The sequence below is a fragment of the Anolis carolinensis genome, chromosome 1 (assembly GCF_035594765.1).
Source record: "Anolis carolinensis isolate JA03-04 chromosome 1, rAnoCar3.1.pri, whole genome shotgun sequence".
Lineage (NCBI taxonomy): Eukaryota > Metazoa > Chordata > Lepidosauria > Squamata > Dactyloidae > Anolis > Anolis carolinensis.
Window position 1 is genome coordinate 328,660,155 of NC_085841.1, and position 17,928 is coordinate 328,678,082.

The 17,928-nt window shown below is 44.0% G+C and overlaps 1 protein-coding gene across 2 annotated transcripts; it reads left to right on the top strand.

Annotated features, from left to right (window-relative positions):
• Positions 1–20: 20 nt before the first annotated feature.
• On the top strand, positions 21–17,391 carry coq6 (coenzyme Q6, monooxygenase). Of its 2 annotated transcripts, none has more exons than XM_003214457.3 (12): positions 21–234; positions 2,929–3,063; positions 4,018–4,076; positions 5,369–5,492; positions 5,811–5,941; positions 7,106–7,213; positions 7,308–7,370; positions 7,592–7,699; positions 8,647–8,849; positions 14,774–14,889; positions 15,872–16,038; positions 16,980–17,391. In XM_003214457.3, the coding sequence occupies exons 1-12, from the start codon at positions 48–50 to the stop codon at positions 17,007–17,009; spliced, it is 1,431 nt and encodes a 476-aa protein (XP_003214505.1). In that variant the 5' UTR covers positions 21–47; the 3' UTR covers positions 17,010–17,391. The 2 variants fall into 2 exon arrangements, with proteins under 2 accessions (XP_003214505.1, XP_062823819.1); XM_062967749.1 differs by lacking the exon at positions 21–234 and adding an exon at positions 288–306.
• Positions 17,392–17,928: the final 537 nt, after the last annotated feature.

Sequence of the window (17,928 nt, forward strand, 5' to 3'; positions counted from 1 at the left end):
TCAAGGTATTGGGCAGTTCATTTCCGGTCACGGGCATTACTTCCAAAATGGCGGCGGGCGCAGGGGCCTTCTCGTGTCTGGGCCTTGGGCCTGGGTGTAGGAAGCGTCTGGGACTCCACGTCGGGTCTGCGTTGCGGCGGGGCTCCGCGAGGAGGTCTAGCGGGTCGACGGAGGTGTACGACGTGGTGGTGTCCGGGGGCGGCATGGTTGGGACCGCCATGGTTGCCGCTTTGGGTAGGGGCCTCCGAGGGAAAGGCCTGATTGGTCGCCCTCCAAACTCCCAGGCGGATACTTTGGGGTAATCAGGTCTGTGCCCCATCGAGAGGGGCAGCTATTCTGCAGAATTAAAGTTTGACCCGCATTAACTGCCACGCTTCAATCCTATGGCCAAGAATGATGATGCCTCCCTAAATTACAAGTCCCAGGATTCTGAACCTAAAAAACTAGACCATCTTTTTTCCAACGTTTCTCTTGTTGCAAAGGACCCAGCTGGCCAATTATATACTTGGGAGGGAGGGGTTGGGAAGGACTTGGTTCTACCCAGGGAGGGGAGAGGAAAATGGAAGAAATGGCCCTTTGGGGGAAGGGGAGAGGGGGAGTTTTTGGATCGTGGTATTGACAAGGAGCCTCCGGTGGCTCAGTGTGTTAAAGCACTGAGCTGCTGAACCTGCAGACCGAAAGGTCCCAGGTTCAAACCCGGGGAGCGGAGTGAGCGCCCGCTGTTAGCACCAGCTTCTGCCAACCTAGCAGTTCGAAAACATGCAAATGTGAGTAGATCAATAGGTACCTCTCCGGCGAGAAGGTAACGGTGTTCCATGCAGTCATGCCAGCCACATGACCTTGGAGGTGTCTATGGACAACGCCAACTCTTTGGCTTAGAAATGGAGATGAGCACCAACCCCCAGAATCGGACATAACTGGACTTAACGTCAGGGGAAAACTTTACCTTTACCTATTAACAACTTTAAGCCTGTAAATTTAATTACGCAGTTAGACGTTAGCCAGAGGGGTGAGGAGGCTTCTCACCAGTTGGGAAGTTATTCCCACAAGAGGGTATATCAGTTGAATAAGTTGGCTCTATAAGTATTTCCCAATTTAACAGAGGGAGACGGGGCTCCCAGAAGGTGGTGAAAAGACCCATTGACCAAATACTCTATAAGAGCACAGAAGAAATTAAGATCTTATCTAACTTGGCTCCAGAGGAATAACTGCACCATGCACCTTCTGATCACTTTTGAGGATCATTCCATCCTAAGGAGTCTGTACACGAAGAGGTCTATTCTACATAGTTGGGGGATTCTAATCAGAAGGGTTTTGTAGATAAGTTATTCGTCCCCTCCTGGTTAGGTCCTCCTTCAGTCAGCCAACCAAACAGGCTCCTAACAGTCCTCCAAATGCCGGCTTCCTGAATCCCCTACAAACATCCTTGGTTAGCCCCTGCCCACTATCCCAGATTAGGGAATTAGATTATCACAATTGTGTGTCAACGTCCCCGCTGATTATTAAAATTGCAAGGGGACGAGGGAGAGGGCCTTCTCAGTGGTGCCCCCCCCCCCGAATCTGGAACGCCCTTCTGAGGGAAATTAGACTAGCCCCCACCCTCCAGTGTTTTCGGTCCAACCTAAAAACTTGGCTCTTTGATCAAGCTTTCCAATAGGTATAGAGCCCAAAAGGTTTAAATTGTAGATCCATTGGTTTTCACTGAAAGTACTTTATATAACTGGTTGGTTGTTATTCATTTATGTCTAAAGTTTTATCAGTGTCTATTTTAGGGTTGATTGATTTTGTTGTGGTGTTGTTTTAGGTATTGATGATATTAAAAGCCACAACCAGAATTAAAAACCATATCCAGTAAAGCAGTCCTTATTTAACAAGGCTGTTATTCAGATGTTAGGCTCCTCATATGCTTGGGAGTCTACGTGAGATTTTAGTAGGTGAGGCACCAGAATGCTTCGGAAGAGGGGGTTTAGCCTCTTGTCAAACTACAACTCACAGGATTCCATAGCATTGATTCATAGCAGTTAAAATGGTCAAAGTGCATTAATTCCACACTATAGGTGCACTGCCAGAGGATCAACAATTGAGAAGAACTGGCCTAGGAAATCAAGTGCCTTCTGAGACCACAGTGGTTATAGCTATTCTGATACAGTATCATCTCATCTGCTTCAAATGTGGTATCATTTAACTGATAGAGCTTAATGGTATGGCATGAGGCACATGGTCAGAGTTAAATACATCCCTGCCAAGCCAACAGCAAGGTCTGATCTGGAGAGCGAGCACTTCCTCTTAAATCTATTACTATGATAATGTTCCAAGATTACTGAGTATGAAATACTAGCTAAATGGTATATTAACTCATACCCTCCTTTCTTAGCACATGGTACATGTGTGGCTACAGCAGAGAACTTTAATACATAGCTATTGAAACTAATCCCGCTTTCCATATCTATGAGTTCTTCTTCCAAAGATTCAACCCTCTGTGGCTCAAAAAATAGTCAAAAAGAAAAGAAAAACTTGATTTTGCCACATACTACACATATGTGTAGACGTACCCTGCTGCATCTTCCTACCATTTCACAGACCCTCAGGTTCTCTCTAGCACTAGTCTGAGTTGTTTACCATTATGTGTAGTGGACACTTTGTATATTATGGGACTTGGGCATCCACAGATTTCGGTATCCACACAGGGTTCTAGAGCCAAACCTCGGTGGATCCCAAGGGCTATTATACAGTTCCCAAGAACTTCACTGCAACTGAATTTGATCCTTGAGCAAGTGCCTCTGCACACTTGGGGTAGAATTATAAGCAAGTCAGTGTATTTGGAGGAAAACACAAAAATGAAGTTATTTACTTGTGAATCCGTGTTGCACGATGTTAGAAAATCTTAGTTAACCTTTGTAAAATATAAACATTTGCTTTTTCCCCAAGGGCATGACATCCATCTCCGTGATAAGAAAATTCTTCTCCTTGAAGCACGTCCAAGGAAAGCATCTGACCAGTTACCAAAGAGTTACAGTAATCGAGTCAGTGCTATCACACCTGGCTCTGTCACATTTCTCAGTAGTAAGTACTAGACAGTATTCACCAGTTAGCTGGAGATCTATGGATGCACAGAGGATGTGTGGTGAGATATAAAATATGGTTCTATCTAGCTTTGTATATAGCAGAGATGGAAATAATTTGGTACTCCAGATTTTGGAAAATACATAGAGGATGATCTGTGGGCATTTTCTCAATGTCCCCTGAAAAAAACAGAATGCATTGGTGCCTATCACTAGACGAGATTAATTTTCAAATTCAGAAACGTTGAAGGCTTATCAGTACACATTTGGTCTTGTGTATAGGAATTCACTGGGTTTTTCTATAGCAACACATATAACTAATGTCTGCCTGCTGTTTGTGTGTCTGCCAATTCCTCCAGTAATTAGTTTTTCTGAAATAAAGCTAATAAACTATGGACAATTCAAGCAGTGCAGTTCACATTTTAAAAAGAAGTTTGGAGGAGAATGGGGCTTTCAGTGGGAGAGCGTGGTTTGTCCCCCTATTGCAGTGGTTCTTAACCTGTGGGTCCCCAGATATTTTGGCCTTCAACTCCCAGAAATCCTAACAGCTGGTAAACTGGCTGGAATTTCTGGGAGTTGTAGGCCAAAACACCTGGGGACCACAAGTTGAGAACCACTGCCCTACTGGATCCAGTCATTAAAACATCCTTAAATATGGAGACTTTTCAAAGCATAGTGAGTATATAGATTTGTCTTCCATTGTTGCTTATGGACCTCTAGACTCACCATAATTTCCGACTGGTCTACATCAGATTGCTACTTTTGTTTCTTACAACCTTTTGCCACTCCCACAATGAGCATACACACAAAAAATAATAATTACGTCCATCAAGCTACAGCCAAAGCACATTAACTGGAAGAGTCTCAAGGAATCAAATGGAAACAGAGTTCTCTGTTAATCTGGAACTTCAGGGTTATATCTTTAAATACAAGGATCCTTTTCTTTCTTTTTTAGGCTTTGGTGCTTGGGAAGATATCAGCAGTATGAGAATCAAACCCTTTCGGCGGATGCAGGTGCCTGATAATATTTTAAAATGTGGTGTATCACACATAAGGCATCACTTTTTCTAAGGAGATTTTTTAATTCCTCTTTAGGGAGGTTTATAGGTGATTCATATGTAATGTGCTACCTTTTGTTCTATATGTCTAGGGTCTTGTGAAAAGATCTATATATTTGCAGGGAGCTAAGATGTTCTCAACAGATGTATAACTATTTCCCTATTTGGGTTTCATCTTTAACAGATATAGGAAATAGTGGAAGGAGTGTGGTGCATTCATGGAGCCTTTGTTGCTGCTTTTGTGTTGCATCTTAGATGCTTAATTTTAACAGGACACATTTAATTCCCAGAGAAACAATCATGCTGTTTGGTCTCCTGCCAAGAATTTACAAAATGCTTGTCCTATATAGGTTGCTGCCCTGCTGTCTTTTGGGGGAAGAGATCGCTCAGTTTGTATTCCCTTGATTTTTAGCATTCATATAAATGTATATTTTGATTCTGCATTTACTAGGGGTGGGTAAGTACTAGAGGTCTGTGCATAGGAATCCTGGCGATGTTTTTAAGGTGTTTTGGGGAATGGGGCCAGGTTGTAATTAATTTTGCTGATTTGCAGAGGGAAGGCAAATGATTTTCCCCATCCATTATTAATGACACATTCTTAAGTATGAAGAAGCTTGCAAGTACAATATGTACATAGAAGTGTTCTCCAGTGTTTCTTACTCCCAGATAAATGTCCATACGACTGATTGCAACTTATATTACTCCTGAGAGGGCAGAGTGACAGTAGCTGTCTTAATATTTCTTAGTACTTGATAATTTTATTCACTTTTTATTATTAATTCTGGGAAAGATCAACTACCTAGGGGTCTAGTTGGTCCAACTTTGTGAGGAGGTTCAGCTCCTCACCTAGTCTTAGAATGGAGTTGACCCCTCTGCTTCCTCTTTCAAGGGTTCATAGCTGTGTGAATACATGTATACACACACTTTAATATTAACTCTATTTAGGGTCTGGAGCTGATACATTTTCCCTATTTTGATGTTTTACACCTTTTTTTTAGACACTTGAGGATTTTTAAAATTCCTTAAAGCCTAAATGGGGTGGTTATGTGAAAGAACTGTCGTCATAACATCTAGAAGGTGTAAGACTACATCTTGCTATTTAATGAAATTGAAGTATGGGCTGTGTGCCCTGTTGTGATGTCCTCTGTTGTAAATAGTAAATTTTGTAAGTGAGATTCCTCATACAAAACTTTGTCTTCATGTCTGTGTTTTATTTGCGGTAGTCAATCATTCTTCCTTTCTTTATAGGTATGGGATGCTTGCTCTGAAGCCATGATCATCTTTGATAACAATAACATGGAAGACATGGGTTATATAGTAGAAAATAATGTCATCTTGTCTGCTCTAACCAAACAGTTGGATGCGATATCAGGTACTGGCTACTTTTCCCAGCCTTGGTTTATCCTAGCAGACACTTCATTGAGTGTGGCTCAGTAGTTTAGTAGGTGAATTTATATCCATCATATACATTAGAATTAACAGTATATTTATTGAGGTCGGGGGCATCTAAGTATAGAGGAACAGTTTCTTTCTTTCTTTCCTCATTTAGAATCTAGGAGACACGTAACTGGTGTCTAGGAATTCAGTCAGTTAGTGAACTGATCTACCTGAACTCTGTCAGGTTTTAATTTTTTCTTCTTTGCTTCTCTGCCTACTGCTTAGTGACACTGATACATTGTGTCCCCATCAGACCGAGTGGAAGTTCTCTACAAGAGCAGAGCGGTGGGGTACACCCGGCCCACTCATTATCAGACCTCTGACTCAAGCCCTTGGGTTCAAATTGATTTAGCAGATGGACGCAGACTTCAGACCAAACTGCTGGTAACTAAGCCTTCATTTTCTGTTTGATCAGGCACCCTCTCTTGCCAATTCCTTTCCACTGGATTTGGTTCTTAATGTCACGTGGTGCCACATTACCAGCATGAAGGGGCTTAGAGGTGAGTTGAAACAGAATTGTTCAGAAAACGAAATAATTGGCTTTATTGTGTGCTTACCTTTTCATTAATATTACTATCCCGAATGTAGTTCAAAACGTAGTAATATTTATACATGTTTAAATGTAGAGGGAAAAATTTGTTTCTGCAGGCAACAACATCCAGTATTACATGTGGCTTTCCAATTGGGCAGAGAGTCTTTCCCTCCCAGTCTGCTTCCTGTGCTCCTTCATAGCTTCCTCAGATACTCTGAAAAGTCTGCCCCCCAATTTTCTCTGGAACAAATTTTGAGGATACCTAGAGGCTGACAGGGTGGTATCTGTTTTGGTAGCCTCCAGGCATCATTGTGTGTCATCCTTTTTCTGATTAGCTGCTGATTTGGTATGGCAATTGATGGAATGACTTTTTGTTTAAGCGGGGGTGTCAGACTCATTTTCATTGAGGGCCACACCAGCCTTATGGTTACCTTCAAAGGGCCGTTGAATCCATGGATGGAAAATCAGTGGATATAGAGGACCAACTGTATTTTTTTACAAAGCGGTTGGTGCTATTTATTTATTTATTTATTTATTTACTTAAAACATTTATTCCCTGCCTTTCTCAACCCTGGAGGCGACTCAAGGCGGCTTTACATATAGGCAATTATTTGATGCCTTTTTAAAAACCCAATTTGGGCCCCTAGATGTTTTTGAACTACAACTGTCATCATTTTTTTTATTATCCGCCATGCAGACTGGGGATAATGTCAATTGCAACCCAACAGCACTTGTGGCTCTGAGGTTGATGAAGATAAAGCCAAACATCATATCCACAAGCCTTTTATCTAAATCCAAGCCCCACTCCTAAAAAGAGCTAACTGCAGCCTTCCGGATGTCACTGTATCACAACTCCCATCAGGTCTAGTCATGTCTAATGATGAGAAATACAGGAATTGTAGTCCAGCATCTGCAGGGCCACCTAAAATGTCATGGCAGACTGGATTTGGGTTGTGGCCTTGAGTTTGACATGTGTTAAGCCTTTTAACAGTGTTTCTTTCAATGTATTTTCACAGATTGGTGCAGATGGACAGAATTCTATGGTCAGGAGAACAGCTGGTATTAAAAATATCCAGTATCGGTATGATCAGTCAGCTGTAGTTGCTACTCTTCACTTGTCTGAGGTCAGATACTCGTTATTTGATGTCTAGCTTGTGAACATGCAAATGAATGATGAATAGTTAAACTTAACCTCTTCTGTTTTTTTGTGTTTTTCAGTCAACAGACAACAATGTAGCATGGCAGAGATTTCTTCCATCTGGACCAATTGCGCTCCTCCCGGTAAAGCAATATGGGATTAACTCACTTTCTAATCTTTGTCTTCCCCACTCTCCTGCTAATAATTCAGGATCAAAACATCATTACATTAATGAGTTTATCATCCTTGTAATGCTTTCCCCAAGTTATAATGTCATATAAATGTTGTGATTAAGGGCTTTATAGAACCGAACTTAATAGGTGGATGCTGTGTTCTTTTTTTTTGTTTGTGGTGGTTGAAACAGCTTTCTGACACTGTCAGCTCTTTGGTTTGGTCCACGTCACATGAACATGCAATTCAGCTGCAGAATATGGATGAGGAAAGTTTTGTGGACTCGATAAATTCTGCTTTTGTAAGTATTTTCATGTTATCAATAATAACTAAATAAATAATGCTTAATTTTTGTATCCCGCCACCATTTCCCCGAAGGGACTCGGGGCGGCTAACACGGGACCAAGCCCAAAAGAATACAAGGTATAAACAAGTTAAAATACAAAGCAAAAACAATAACAAGAACAGTATAACAATAAAATAAAAACAGATTCAGGCACGAATTATACAAGTAAAACCATAACAGCAAATTAAAAGAAAAAAAAGTCATAAAAACAACTCAAGCCAGGTTATGTTCTCAACTTTGATTTCTGATTGAGGCCTGAATATTTAATAATGTGCGATTTATTTATATATTTTAACGGAGGTCTGAGAAACAGTGAAACTGGAAATAACAGTTTCATTTCAGAATGACAAAATATGTTGAGCATTTGATAATTCCTACAGTATTAATATTGAATATTTGTGTTGGTAGAAATAATCGCTTGTGTGAGCAATGGCTGTCTCATATTATTCTGTCATTATGGCACTGTTTAATATTAGACAGCCACAGTTCCTTTCCACACTGCTGCGGTGAGATTTCTCATGCCAGGGTTTCCCTTTTTGATGAGTCAGAATGAGAGTATAACACAATTCATAGCTGATACAGGAGATGTACCGTGCCTATTTTGCTGCTGCATTTCCTGAATGCAGCACAATGCAGGTGAATGATCCCTGCTATAGATTTCTTGTGAGAGTATTTACTGTAGGTAGCTTGCAAGGTGCACTGAGGTGTTTTCAGAGCAGAAGACTAAAAATACATTAAATTTCAAATAATCATCCCATGAATAGTTTTCAAATGAGATTCATTATCTTTCTCCCTGTCTATGTGATGTCTCTAAGCATTTGGATTTTCAGTATCAATTTGCATGTTTTGCAGCCTTTGCAGTTTGGCGGGTACCTTATAAATAAATCTCTGTCCTTCTTCAGTGGAGCAACGCAAATCACTCGGATTTTGTTGATACTGCTGGATCCATGTTCCGTTCTGCTATTTCCCTCCTGATGCCTTCAGGGACTGCAGCCCGTCAGCTGCCCCCGAGTGTTGCAAAAGTGGATCCCAAGAGCCGAGCCGTGTTCCCTCTGGGATTGGGGCATGCAACTGAATATGTCCAACACCGTGTGGCTCTTATTGGGTAATTTTACACTGAAGACATTTAGTGTTCCGATAAATCCTTGGGAGAATTGAATGATGAGATATTGGACCAGCGGGGGTGGGGTGGGGCAGGAGTCATTTTATGCTATGGAAGTTACAGTGTTCCCTCACTACTTTGCGGTTCACTTTTTGCGGATTTACTGTTTTGTGGTTTTTCAATAAACTCTAAAATAATATTATAAATAATGAAAAATTACAATTTACAGCCTAAGGAAGAGGGAAAGGAGAAGCCAAAGGGAGAGAAAAGGAGCCTAAGCAGCAACGGGAGGAGAAGGAGAGGATTTATCAATACACGATTGGTTGATAAAGACTTAAAATAGTGTATAACTACTAAAATAATGTATAAATATAGCGTCCCTACTTCGCGGATTTTCACTTATTGCGAGTGGTCCTGGAACCTAACCCCCGCGATAAGTGAAGGAACACTGTACTCGTTTCTAGTTGTCACAGTGATTGAGATTCTTGTTGTTATTGCATGGGTTTCTCTTAGAAGAGATTGATAGATACTATCTAAGAGGCATTGTCTTTGGTTCAGATTTACCTTCGTTGAGCAGAAAAATGGGTTGCTTACCTGTAACCATGTTTCTTCGAGTGGTCACCTGTGAAATCCACACAATTAGGTCTCCTGCGCCTGCGCAGACAACTTCGGAATTCTCTAGAAGCTCTTAAAGATACATTTTTTGGCAGGGGCCCCGCCCATGCCTCCCCTGAGTATATATAGGCAGTGGGAGGAGCCACCGCCTCTGTTCCCCAGCCGCAAGAGGCAGCTGAAGACTGGGCATGACGAGCTGCGGGGAGGCCGGGCGGGTTTGTGTGGATTTCACAGGTGACCACTCGAAGAAACATGGTTACAGGTAAGCAACCCATTTTTCCTTCATCGTGGTCCCTGTGAAATGCACACAATTGGGTGATTAGCAAGCTACTAACCTGGATCGGCGGGCGTCATGCCACACACGAAGACAGCACCGCTCTGCCGAATGCACCATCTCTCCTGGACACAGCGTCCACCTTGTAGTGGGAGACGAATGTCGAGGGCGTCGCCCAGGTCGCTGCTCGACAAACCTCTTCCAACGGAACGCCCTTCATAAAAGCGGACGAAGTGGCCACAGCTCTCGTGGAATGCGCCTTCAATGTGGTCGGTGGTTCACGGCCAGCGAGGTTGTATGCTAGGCGTATTGCTGCAACGATCCACGCCGAGAGTCGCTGTGACGTTATCGGGAGGCCCATGGCATCCTGTCTATACTTTACAAACAAACGTGGGGATTTCCTATAAGCGCGTGTTCTATCCACATAATATGCTAGAGCCCTCCGTACGTCCAAGGCATGGAGCGCATGCTCCAATGGTGACACCGGATTTTGAAAAAAGGCTGGAAGTATAATGTCTTGCGACAGGTGGAACTTCGACACAACCTTTGGTAGGAAGGAAATGTCCGTCCCCAAGACCGCCTTGTCCTTGTGGAACCGGAGATAAGGCTCATCAGCCCTGAGCGCACAGAGTTCACAGGCACGCCTCGCTGTGGTGATAGCAGTTAGAAAGGCTGTTTTCCAGGATAGATGACACAAATCTATGGTTGCCATGGGTTCGAAAGGTGGTTTGGACATCTGGGACAGAACCAGCTCTAAGCTCTATGCTGGGACTGGCGGAGAGACAGGTGGAAAGAGATTTTTATGTCCTTTCAAGAATAGACGAACCCACGGGTCCCCGAAGCAGGAGGGTAAACCGGCCTTACGGCGGAACCAAGAGATGGCTGCCAGGTAGCACTTGATCGAGGAAATGGACAATCCTTTATTTGAAAGCGAGTGAAGGAAGTCAAGCACTACTGGAATGGGAGCCGATGAAGGATCGGTACCCGCTTGCTTAGCGAACTCCGAGAATCGCTGCCACTTATAAGTATATGACTTTTTTGTTGAGTCCTTTTGTGCAGCTGCGATAATAGCTCTCACAGGGGCTGAGAGCAAGGCCGTATCCTCCATGCCGTGAGGCGCAGAGAGCGAGCGTCCGGGTGACGGACAAGGCCGTTGTGGGTTGTCAGGACGTCTGGCCTGAAGGGTAGGTGATGGAATATTCCTTGAGATGCTTGGAGAAGTGGCCCGAACCACGGTTGCCGAGGCCACCACGGTGTTAGAAGAATACAATCCGCGTTGTCTTGAAGTAGTTTCGATACAACTCTCGTTATCAGAGGGATTGGTGGGTACGCGTAAAGCAACCCGGGTGCCCAGGTGTAAAGAAACGCGTCGCCCAGACATCCCGACTGGGTGTTTGGAGGGCGTCTTGCGCAGAATAGATCGCAGTGGCGGTTCTCGGGGGAGGCGAATAGGTCCACCGCCGGTTGGCCCCATGCTGCGAAGACTGAGTCTAGTATCTGCAGGTGGATCCGCCATTCGTGGCAGGAGCTGGGAGTCCTGCTCAACTCGTCTGCTAGCTCGTTGTCCTTTCCGGGGAGATAAAGTGCCACCAGATGTATCCCCCTGGTGATGCACCAATCCCAGATCTGTAAGGTTAGGTTTATCAGCTTGCGGGACCGAGTTCCCCCTTGTTTGTTGATGTAAAACTTTGTTGTGGTGTTGTCTGTCAGTAGATGGACAACACGCCCCGAAAGTGGGAACTCGAAAGCCCTGAGGGCCTTCTGGACCACTAGCATCTCCAGAAAGTTGATGTGATGGCTTTTCTCTGTCGGGGACCAAGTTCCCCGAACTGTGAGGGTGTCCAAGTGGGCGCCCCATCCCAGAAGGGACGAATCCATGGTTAGTGTTGCTGATGGTTTTGGTTGGCGAAATGGCATACCCTTCTGCACATTGAGTCGATGAGTCCACCATTGAAGGGATTTGCGAACTTCGGTGGGCAGGGAGAGCATGACCTTTGGATCGTCGTGAAGGGCGTCGAAAACCGACAAAAACCACATCTGCAACGGGCGCATGCGTAATCTGGCGAATGGTGTGACGGCCGTCGTAGAAGCCATGTGCCCCAGGAGGGATTGAATAGTCCTGGCCCGCACGCGGTGGGCACTTAACGTCTCGAGGACCATACACTTCGTAAAAACTCTTGGGGCGGTTGACAACCCAAATGGGAGAGCGTTGAAACAAAAACAACGGTGACCAACTTTAAAACTAAGGTATCTGCGATGAGAAGGCCTGATCCCAATGTGGAAATAGGCGTCTTTCAAATCCACCGTTGCGAACCAAGCGCCTTTCCGAATGAGACACAGGATCACTGGGAGGGTGACCATGCGAAACTTTCGGGGTCTGATATAAGCGTTGACATCCCGAAGGTCCAGGATGGGGCGTAAACCACCATCCTTTTTCGGAACTAAAAAATAACGTGAAAAGAAACATTTTTGTAAGATTGGGCCGTGCAGTCGTTGAATAGCGCCCTTGGTTTGGAGAGCTCGAATTTCTTCCAATAATGGGTCTGAGGAGGCCGTTCCTCTAACTTGCCCCGTTGGGGGCGGGGTGACAAACTCAATAGCATAGCCTCTCTCAATGATATCCAAGACCCATTTGTCAGTTGTGATTCGGCGCCAAGAATCCACAAAAGGAGCCAGACGGTCCTTAAACTTGGGTTGGGCCTGAGCTGAAGCTTTCGGCTTGGCAAGCAAATTGGGGAGAGGCCTTCTCATTCCAAAAGAAGAACTAATAACAGCAAACTTTGAAACTGGAGAAACGCAACAAGTAAAACTTTGAGGACTTTCAGTAGCCCTTAACGGCAGTGGGCTAAATACGCCGCCTAGGAGCGTATGACTGTCTGCTCCTACCCTGTTGACGGCGTCTGGACGAAGATGCAGGTCTTCTAGCTAAAGCCGGTTGGGTAGGTATGCGCGGCCTCGCGTTCACAGGTGCTGGGCTAGCACGTCTCCGTTGAAAAGCTGGATAGGATGACCACCTTTGTCTCGCCTGAGTCCCGTACTGAGAAGGGAAGCCAAATCTATGTGCGGTTTGGCGCATCTGGTGAGTGCGCTCCAGGCTAGAATCGGTGTTAGGGTTAAACAGACCGGACTCATCAAACGGAAGGTCTTCAATTGCTGTTCGAGCAGAGGATGAAAGACCCGACGAGCGAAGCCATGCATGTCGACGTAGGGCGATTGAAGTGGCAAACAGCTTACCCGCCGAATCGGCTGTATGCTTGGCCAGCTCCTTTTGGAGGCCTGCTAACTGGCATGCTTCTTGTTTAAACGCCCTGGCGAGGCGCAACTGTTCTGCAGGTAGGTGGTCCATGAGCGGAGCGATTTTATTCCATAAGTAGTTATGGTACGCTCCCATATAGGCCCCATAGTGAGCTAACCGAGCGAAGAGGCCAGCTGAAGTGTAGATTTTTCTTCCTATGGCATCTAATTTCTTTCCCTCTCTGTCCGCAGGAGCGGATTGAGATCTTTGTGTTGGTCTAGTTTGAGAGACGTCCACAACAATGGAATTGGGCTTAGGGTGTTTACCCAACCATTCAGCCGATGAGAGGTCAATACGATATAGATTATCAGCCTTCTTAGAAATGGCTGGAACCAGGGAGGGTGCCATGTCAGGGGCCTTGAGGAGCTGCAAAAGGTAAGGCAAAGTAGGGAGCGGGGTGGTTGTTGGTGCTCGCTGCTGATCCTGAGAAAAAACTGGGTCGTCCACCAAGGATGGAGCACGGGGCGCTGGTAAGTTCAGAGCTTTGGCCAGTCGTGAGACGAGGGAGGTGAAGCCTTGGATCTCTTCAACAGCATTCCCTTCATCTGCATCAACCAAATTTCCAGGAGCAGGTGGTTCCACAGGTTCTTGTGATGAAGTCGATTCAGACCCTGACCCCGCATCTACTGTTGGAGGTGCATTAGCTCTAGGGGCGGGGGTGGGAGCCGGGATAGAGGGCGTGGAAGCTTGGGGTAGAACTGTTTCTACCTGGGTCATAGTAGCTGTTTGGGAAGGATTTGGGATTGGTTCCACACCAGGGGCCGTAACCTGGCTTAATTGCCCCTGATCATTTGGAGCATGTGCCCCATGGTCTCTTCGCGAAGCGCGGCCCCGTCGCCGTAGCGAATGTGGAACCATCGCATTAAAATAATCCCGAGTATAGATGGGATCCCCATGAAAGTAATAAGGGAAGGGAGAACCGGAGCCATACGACGATCTAAAAGATGAGCTTCGGGATCGACGTCGTCCCCTGGAATCCCCGGATTCGGAGCTCCATGAATCTGAGGATGGGGAGGAATAGCGCCTTCTGTGCACACGATGGCACTGGCTGCGTCTGGAGGAAGAACGCCCTCGAGATCGAGCCCTGCTGGTTCCAGGCGCTGTTGCTGAAATCGGAGCCGCCTCTGACTCCTCCCTTTCAGAGGCCATGATATCGTCAGGCCTCCCTCCTTCTCTTTCCAGGGTCGGCGCCAGGGGCGTGGCCAGTTGTTGTAGCCCGGTTCCGTTTGGAAGTCCCTCCGGTGGCTCCTCCCACTGCCTATATATACTCAGGGGAGGCATGGGCGGGGCCCCCGCCAAAAAATGTATCTTTAAGAGCTTCTAGAGAATTCCGAAATTGTCTGCGCAGGCGCAGGAGACCCAATTGTGTGCATTTCACAGGGACCACGATGAAGGAAACACATTTCATCTTGTGTGAAATAGTCTTGCCATATTCATCTAGTTTCCTGTTCCTGCTGCAATTCACTGTGCCACATCCTATGATGTTCCAGAGGCCATTGACATTCAAAAGTGTCTTCTATAGGGCATAGATAGCTCAGAGTTCTGTATTATTTTTGCATCCAGCCCATGGTATTCAGAACATAAAGCTAATGATGGAAGTGAAAAGTATAAAGTATGGGAACAGAGAGCAAGTATAAAGTGTGGGCTTTTAATGGCTAAGGTTATTGTCATTGACAGAACCCACATAACACCAGCAAACAGGTTTGTATGGAATACCACAGTTGTTTGTCTCTCCTTTTTTAGGGATGCTGCTCACAGAGTACATCCTCTTGCAGGTCAAGGTGTAAATATGGGCTTTGGTGATATTGCTTGTTTGACACATCATCTCAGTAGTGCAGCATTCGATGGAAAAGATCTGGGTAAGGCTTTACAATTATGAAGTAAAACATGACAATAGGAAATGTCAATGCTTCTTTCCTTAATGAGCCAACGCCTTAGTGCCATATAGGATTTGTTTGAATAGCTAGTGTCTAACTTGAGCTGAGACCACCGCATTTAATAGTTTTGCCTTGCTGCTCTCTGTAGGAATACTTTCCTCTAAAAAGGAATAATATTCTAGATACCATTGGTGTTATTTTAAATAAGTATTTGAGATCTCTTAAAACAAGATGAGAAAAGTACAGCTCTGTCCCTCCAGAGTGATCTTTTTCAGTACAAAAAAAGGTAATTACTTGTGGAAGCTTTCAGGAGTGGCAGTTCACTTCTTATCTTGTGTGTGTGTGCTTTTAGGGTTGCCTGTTGACCTATGGCAATCTCATGAATTTCATAAGATTTTCTTAGGCAGGGAATACTCAGAACAGGTTTTGCCAGTTTCTTCCTCTGAAATATAATCTGCAGCACCAAGTACTAATCAGAATTGACTCTGCTTAACTTCTAAGATCAGATGGGATCTAATGCCCTTTAGAATATTTTGACCCTATACCTTCTCATAAACCGCCTACTCCCATATATTCATGTTTAACATGAAAAACATTTTTGAAACTAAAACTTGGAACTCTGGTCATTTCTAGTTTAGTTTTTGTCAATCCATATAATTGTCCCATCCCAACATTAAAAGGAACTCAGAGTGTTTCAACCAAACTCTTATCACTTTGTGCTTGCTGCAGTGATCATAACAAAGCAAGCTTCTCTGCTTGCTGACTAGCCAGTATGGTTATTTAATAAATAAATATTGTCCAGCATAGGCCAAAACAGGAGCTGTACAAGATACTTTTCTCAGTACAAAAATCTTAACATCCTCTCATTTCTACTGGTGTTAATTTTTTAGGCTGAATCCAGCCCACAGTCCTGACATTCTTGAATAAACTCAGCTGGCACTTACTTACCTACTTTTTGTCCTAGGCTCTTTAAAGCACTTACTAAAGTATGAAGCAGAAAGACAGAAGTACAACCTATCTCTCCTGGCTGCAACTGACCTGTTAAAGAGACTGTACTCGACAAGTATCACTCCTTTTGTGCTGCTAAGGACATGGGGATTACAAGCAACTAATGCTATACCTCCTGTTAAAGTAAGATCTCTCTCTCTCTCTTTTTAAAGTTACAATTGATACAAGGAAATAAATGATGTATTTAATCAATAATGGGATAGATATCTGCCATAAGGAGCAATTATCAATGTTTTTAGCTTGGGTGGCTGGAGTGACTGGAAGAGCCACTGCAGTTTGAAGCTGGACTCTCCTTATCTACATTGCTTAAAAGGCGAAGATGGATACTACTGTATCAGAATGTCACATGTTGAGTATTTCAGAGAGGAATAGTGCATATATAAGGTTTTTCTGGATGCCTCTAGAAAGCCCAAGTGCCACGGCTGTTTGCTGGTATTAGTAGCTAGAATTTGCCTAATCATTCATCCAAAATACTTCAGAAATGGACCAACAATCACAGCAGCCCTGGAGCTGTTAAAGGTAGTCTCCCCAGTGCAGATGGTGGGAGGAAAAACTTGAAACAGTGACAGAGTGAAGAGTTGAGGTATTTTCTCTTGACTACATGGGGGCCAAGAGCATTCTGGGGAAGAAATATGAGGAGGACAAACTGCTTAAACTGCAATATTTCTTTGCATAATAATCACACCGCTATTTTCAGGGTGGCAAAATTGGTATTTTAGTATTCTTCGCATAATAGTTGCACCCTTAGTTCACTCAGGTGTGTCTATTATGCAAAGGGGTCTTGCAGGTGGGTGAAAACCCATATCTGGAAATATTTTTTTCCTTGTAATAGTTGCCATTATGTAATAGGTTTTTTTCTGCCAAAAAGAGAGTGGTATGACTATTATGCTGTGAAATACAGGTAAGTACTTCACTTTGAAAGCACTCAAGCTGCCACAACAAAGCTCAGATGAAATGGGATTTTTACAATTGCCATGGGAGATGCTTACAAACATGTTAGGGAACCTCTTTAACAAAGCTTGATCAAGAACAGAAATAAATGTGTTTTCTTTTTCTTCTTTCAGGAACAAATCATGGCATTTGCCAGTAAGTGATCACCTTCGAAATAAGAAAGCTAGTGGTTTTTGTAGACTATCCTGAGACTTTTAACATTTGACTGAAGCTGTTTAAAATGGAAAAAGGAAAAACAAAGCAGGAAGCACAAATCTTGACTTATTCTGAATGAAATCCTTACTTCTTTGAGACTGGCAGAAAAACGTCTCCTGGAATGCCAAAGATTGCCTGATCTTGCCCAGTATTGGACATTAGGAACTCTGTAGGCTGGCCATTAAAATCCTAGATAAAGCAAGTGGAAAGACAGTAATGTAGTGCCACTTTTTGTTTGCTGGTATTCCTTATTCAGTTGACGGTGTAGTTCTGTCAGCAGAAGGATTTAATTTAATTCTACCCAAATAAACTCTACAGCTTTATACAGTATATGTACTGAACTGTGTTGTCATTCAAATATAACTTCCTTTTTCCCAGCATATACTCCTTTACAACCTTTTCTCTTAGACACATGATAGGTAGTGGCTTCAAAATGGAGGATGGGCATCTTGCTTACCCGCTTTCTTTTATCAGTTATAAAGAATTATCTAAAGCAGGGGTTCTCAAACTGCTCTGTGGAGCTCTGCCAATGATCGGGACTCCACGGCGCCATGCTGCTTTCTGCCTCTTCTTTCCTCCTCTTCCCAAGAAATGCAGGGAAACTAAAGTTTCGAGATGCTGAAACTACAGCAGCATCACTGTCCTCCCACAGCACAGACTCTGGTTAAAATTGTTCTTCATTTTAAATATTGTATTCTTCTTTTCTTTTTTTTACACTGTGTGAATTAGTTTACACAAACACTCTCCAACCATCTGCCACTGGCCTGGCCTGTTTGTCAAATTTTAAAACCACAATGTGGCCCCAAAAGTTTGCCCATGTCTTATATATATACATTATGTAATATATAAACGTTTCTTGGGGCTCCA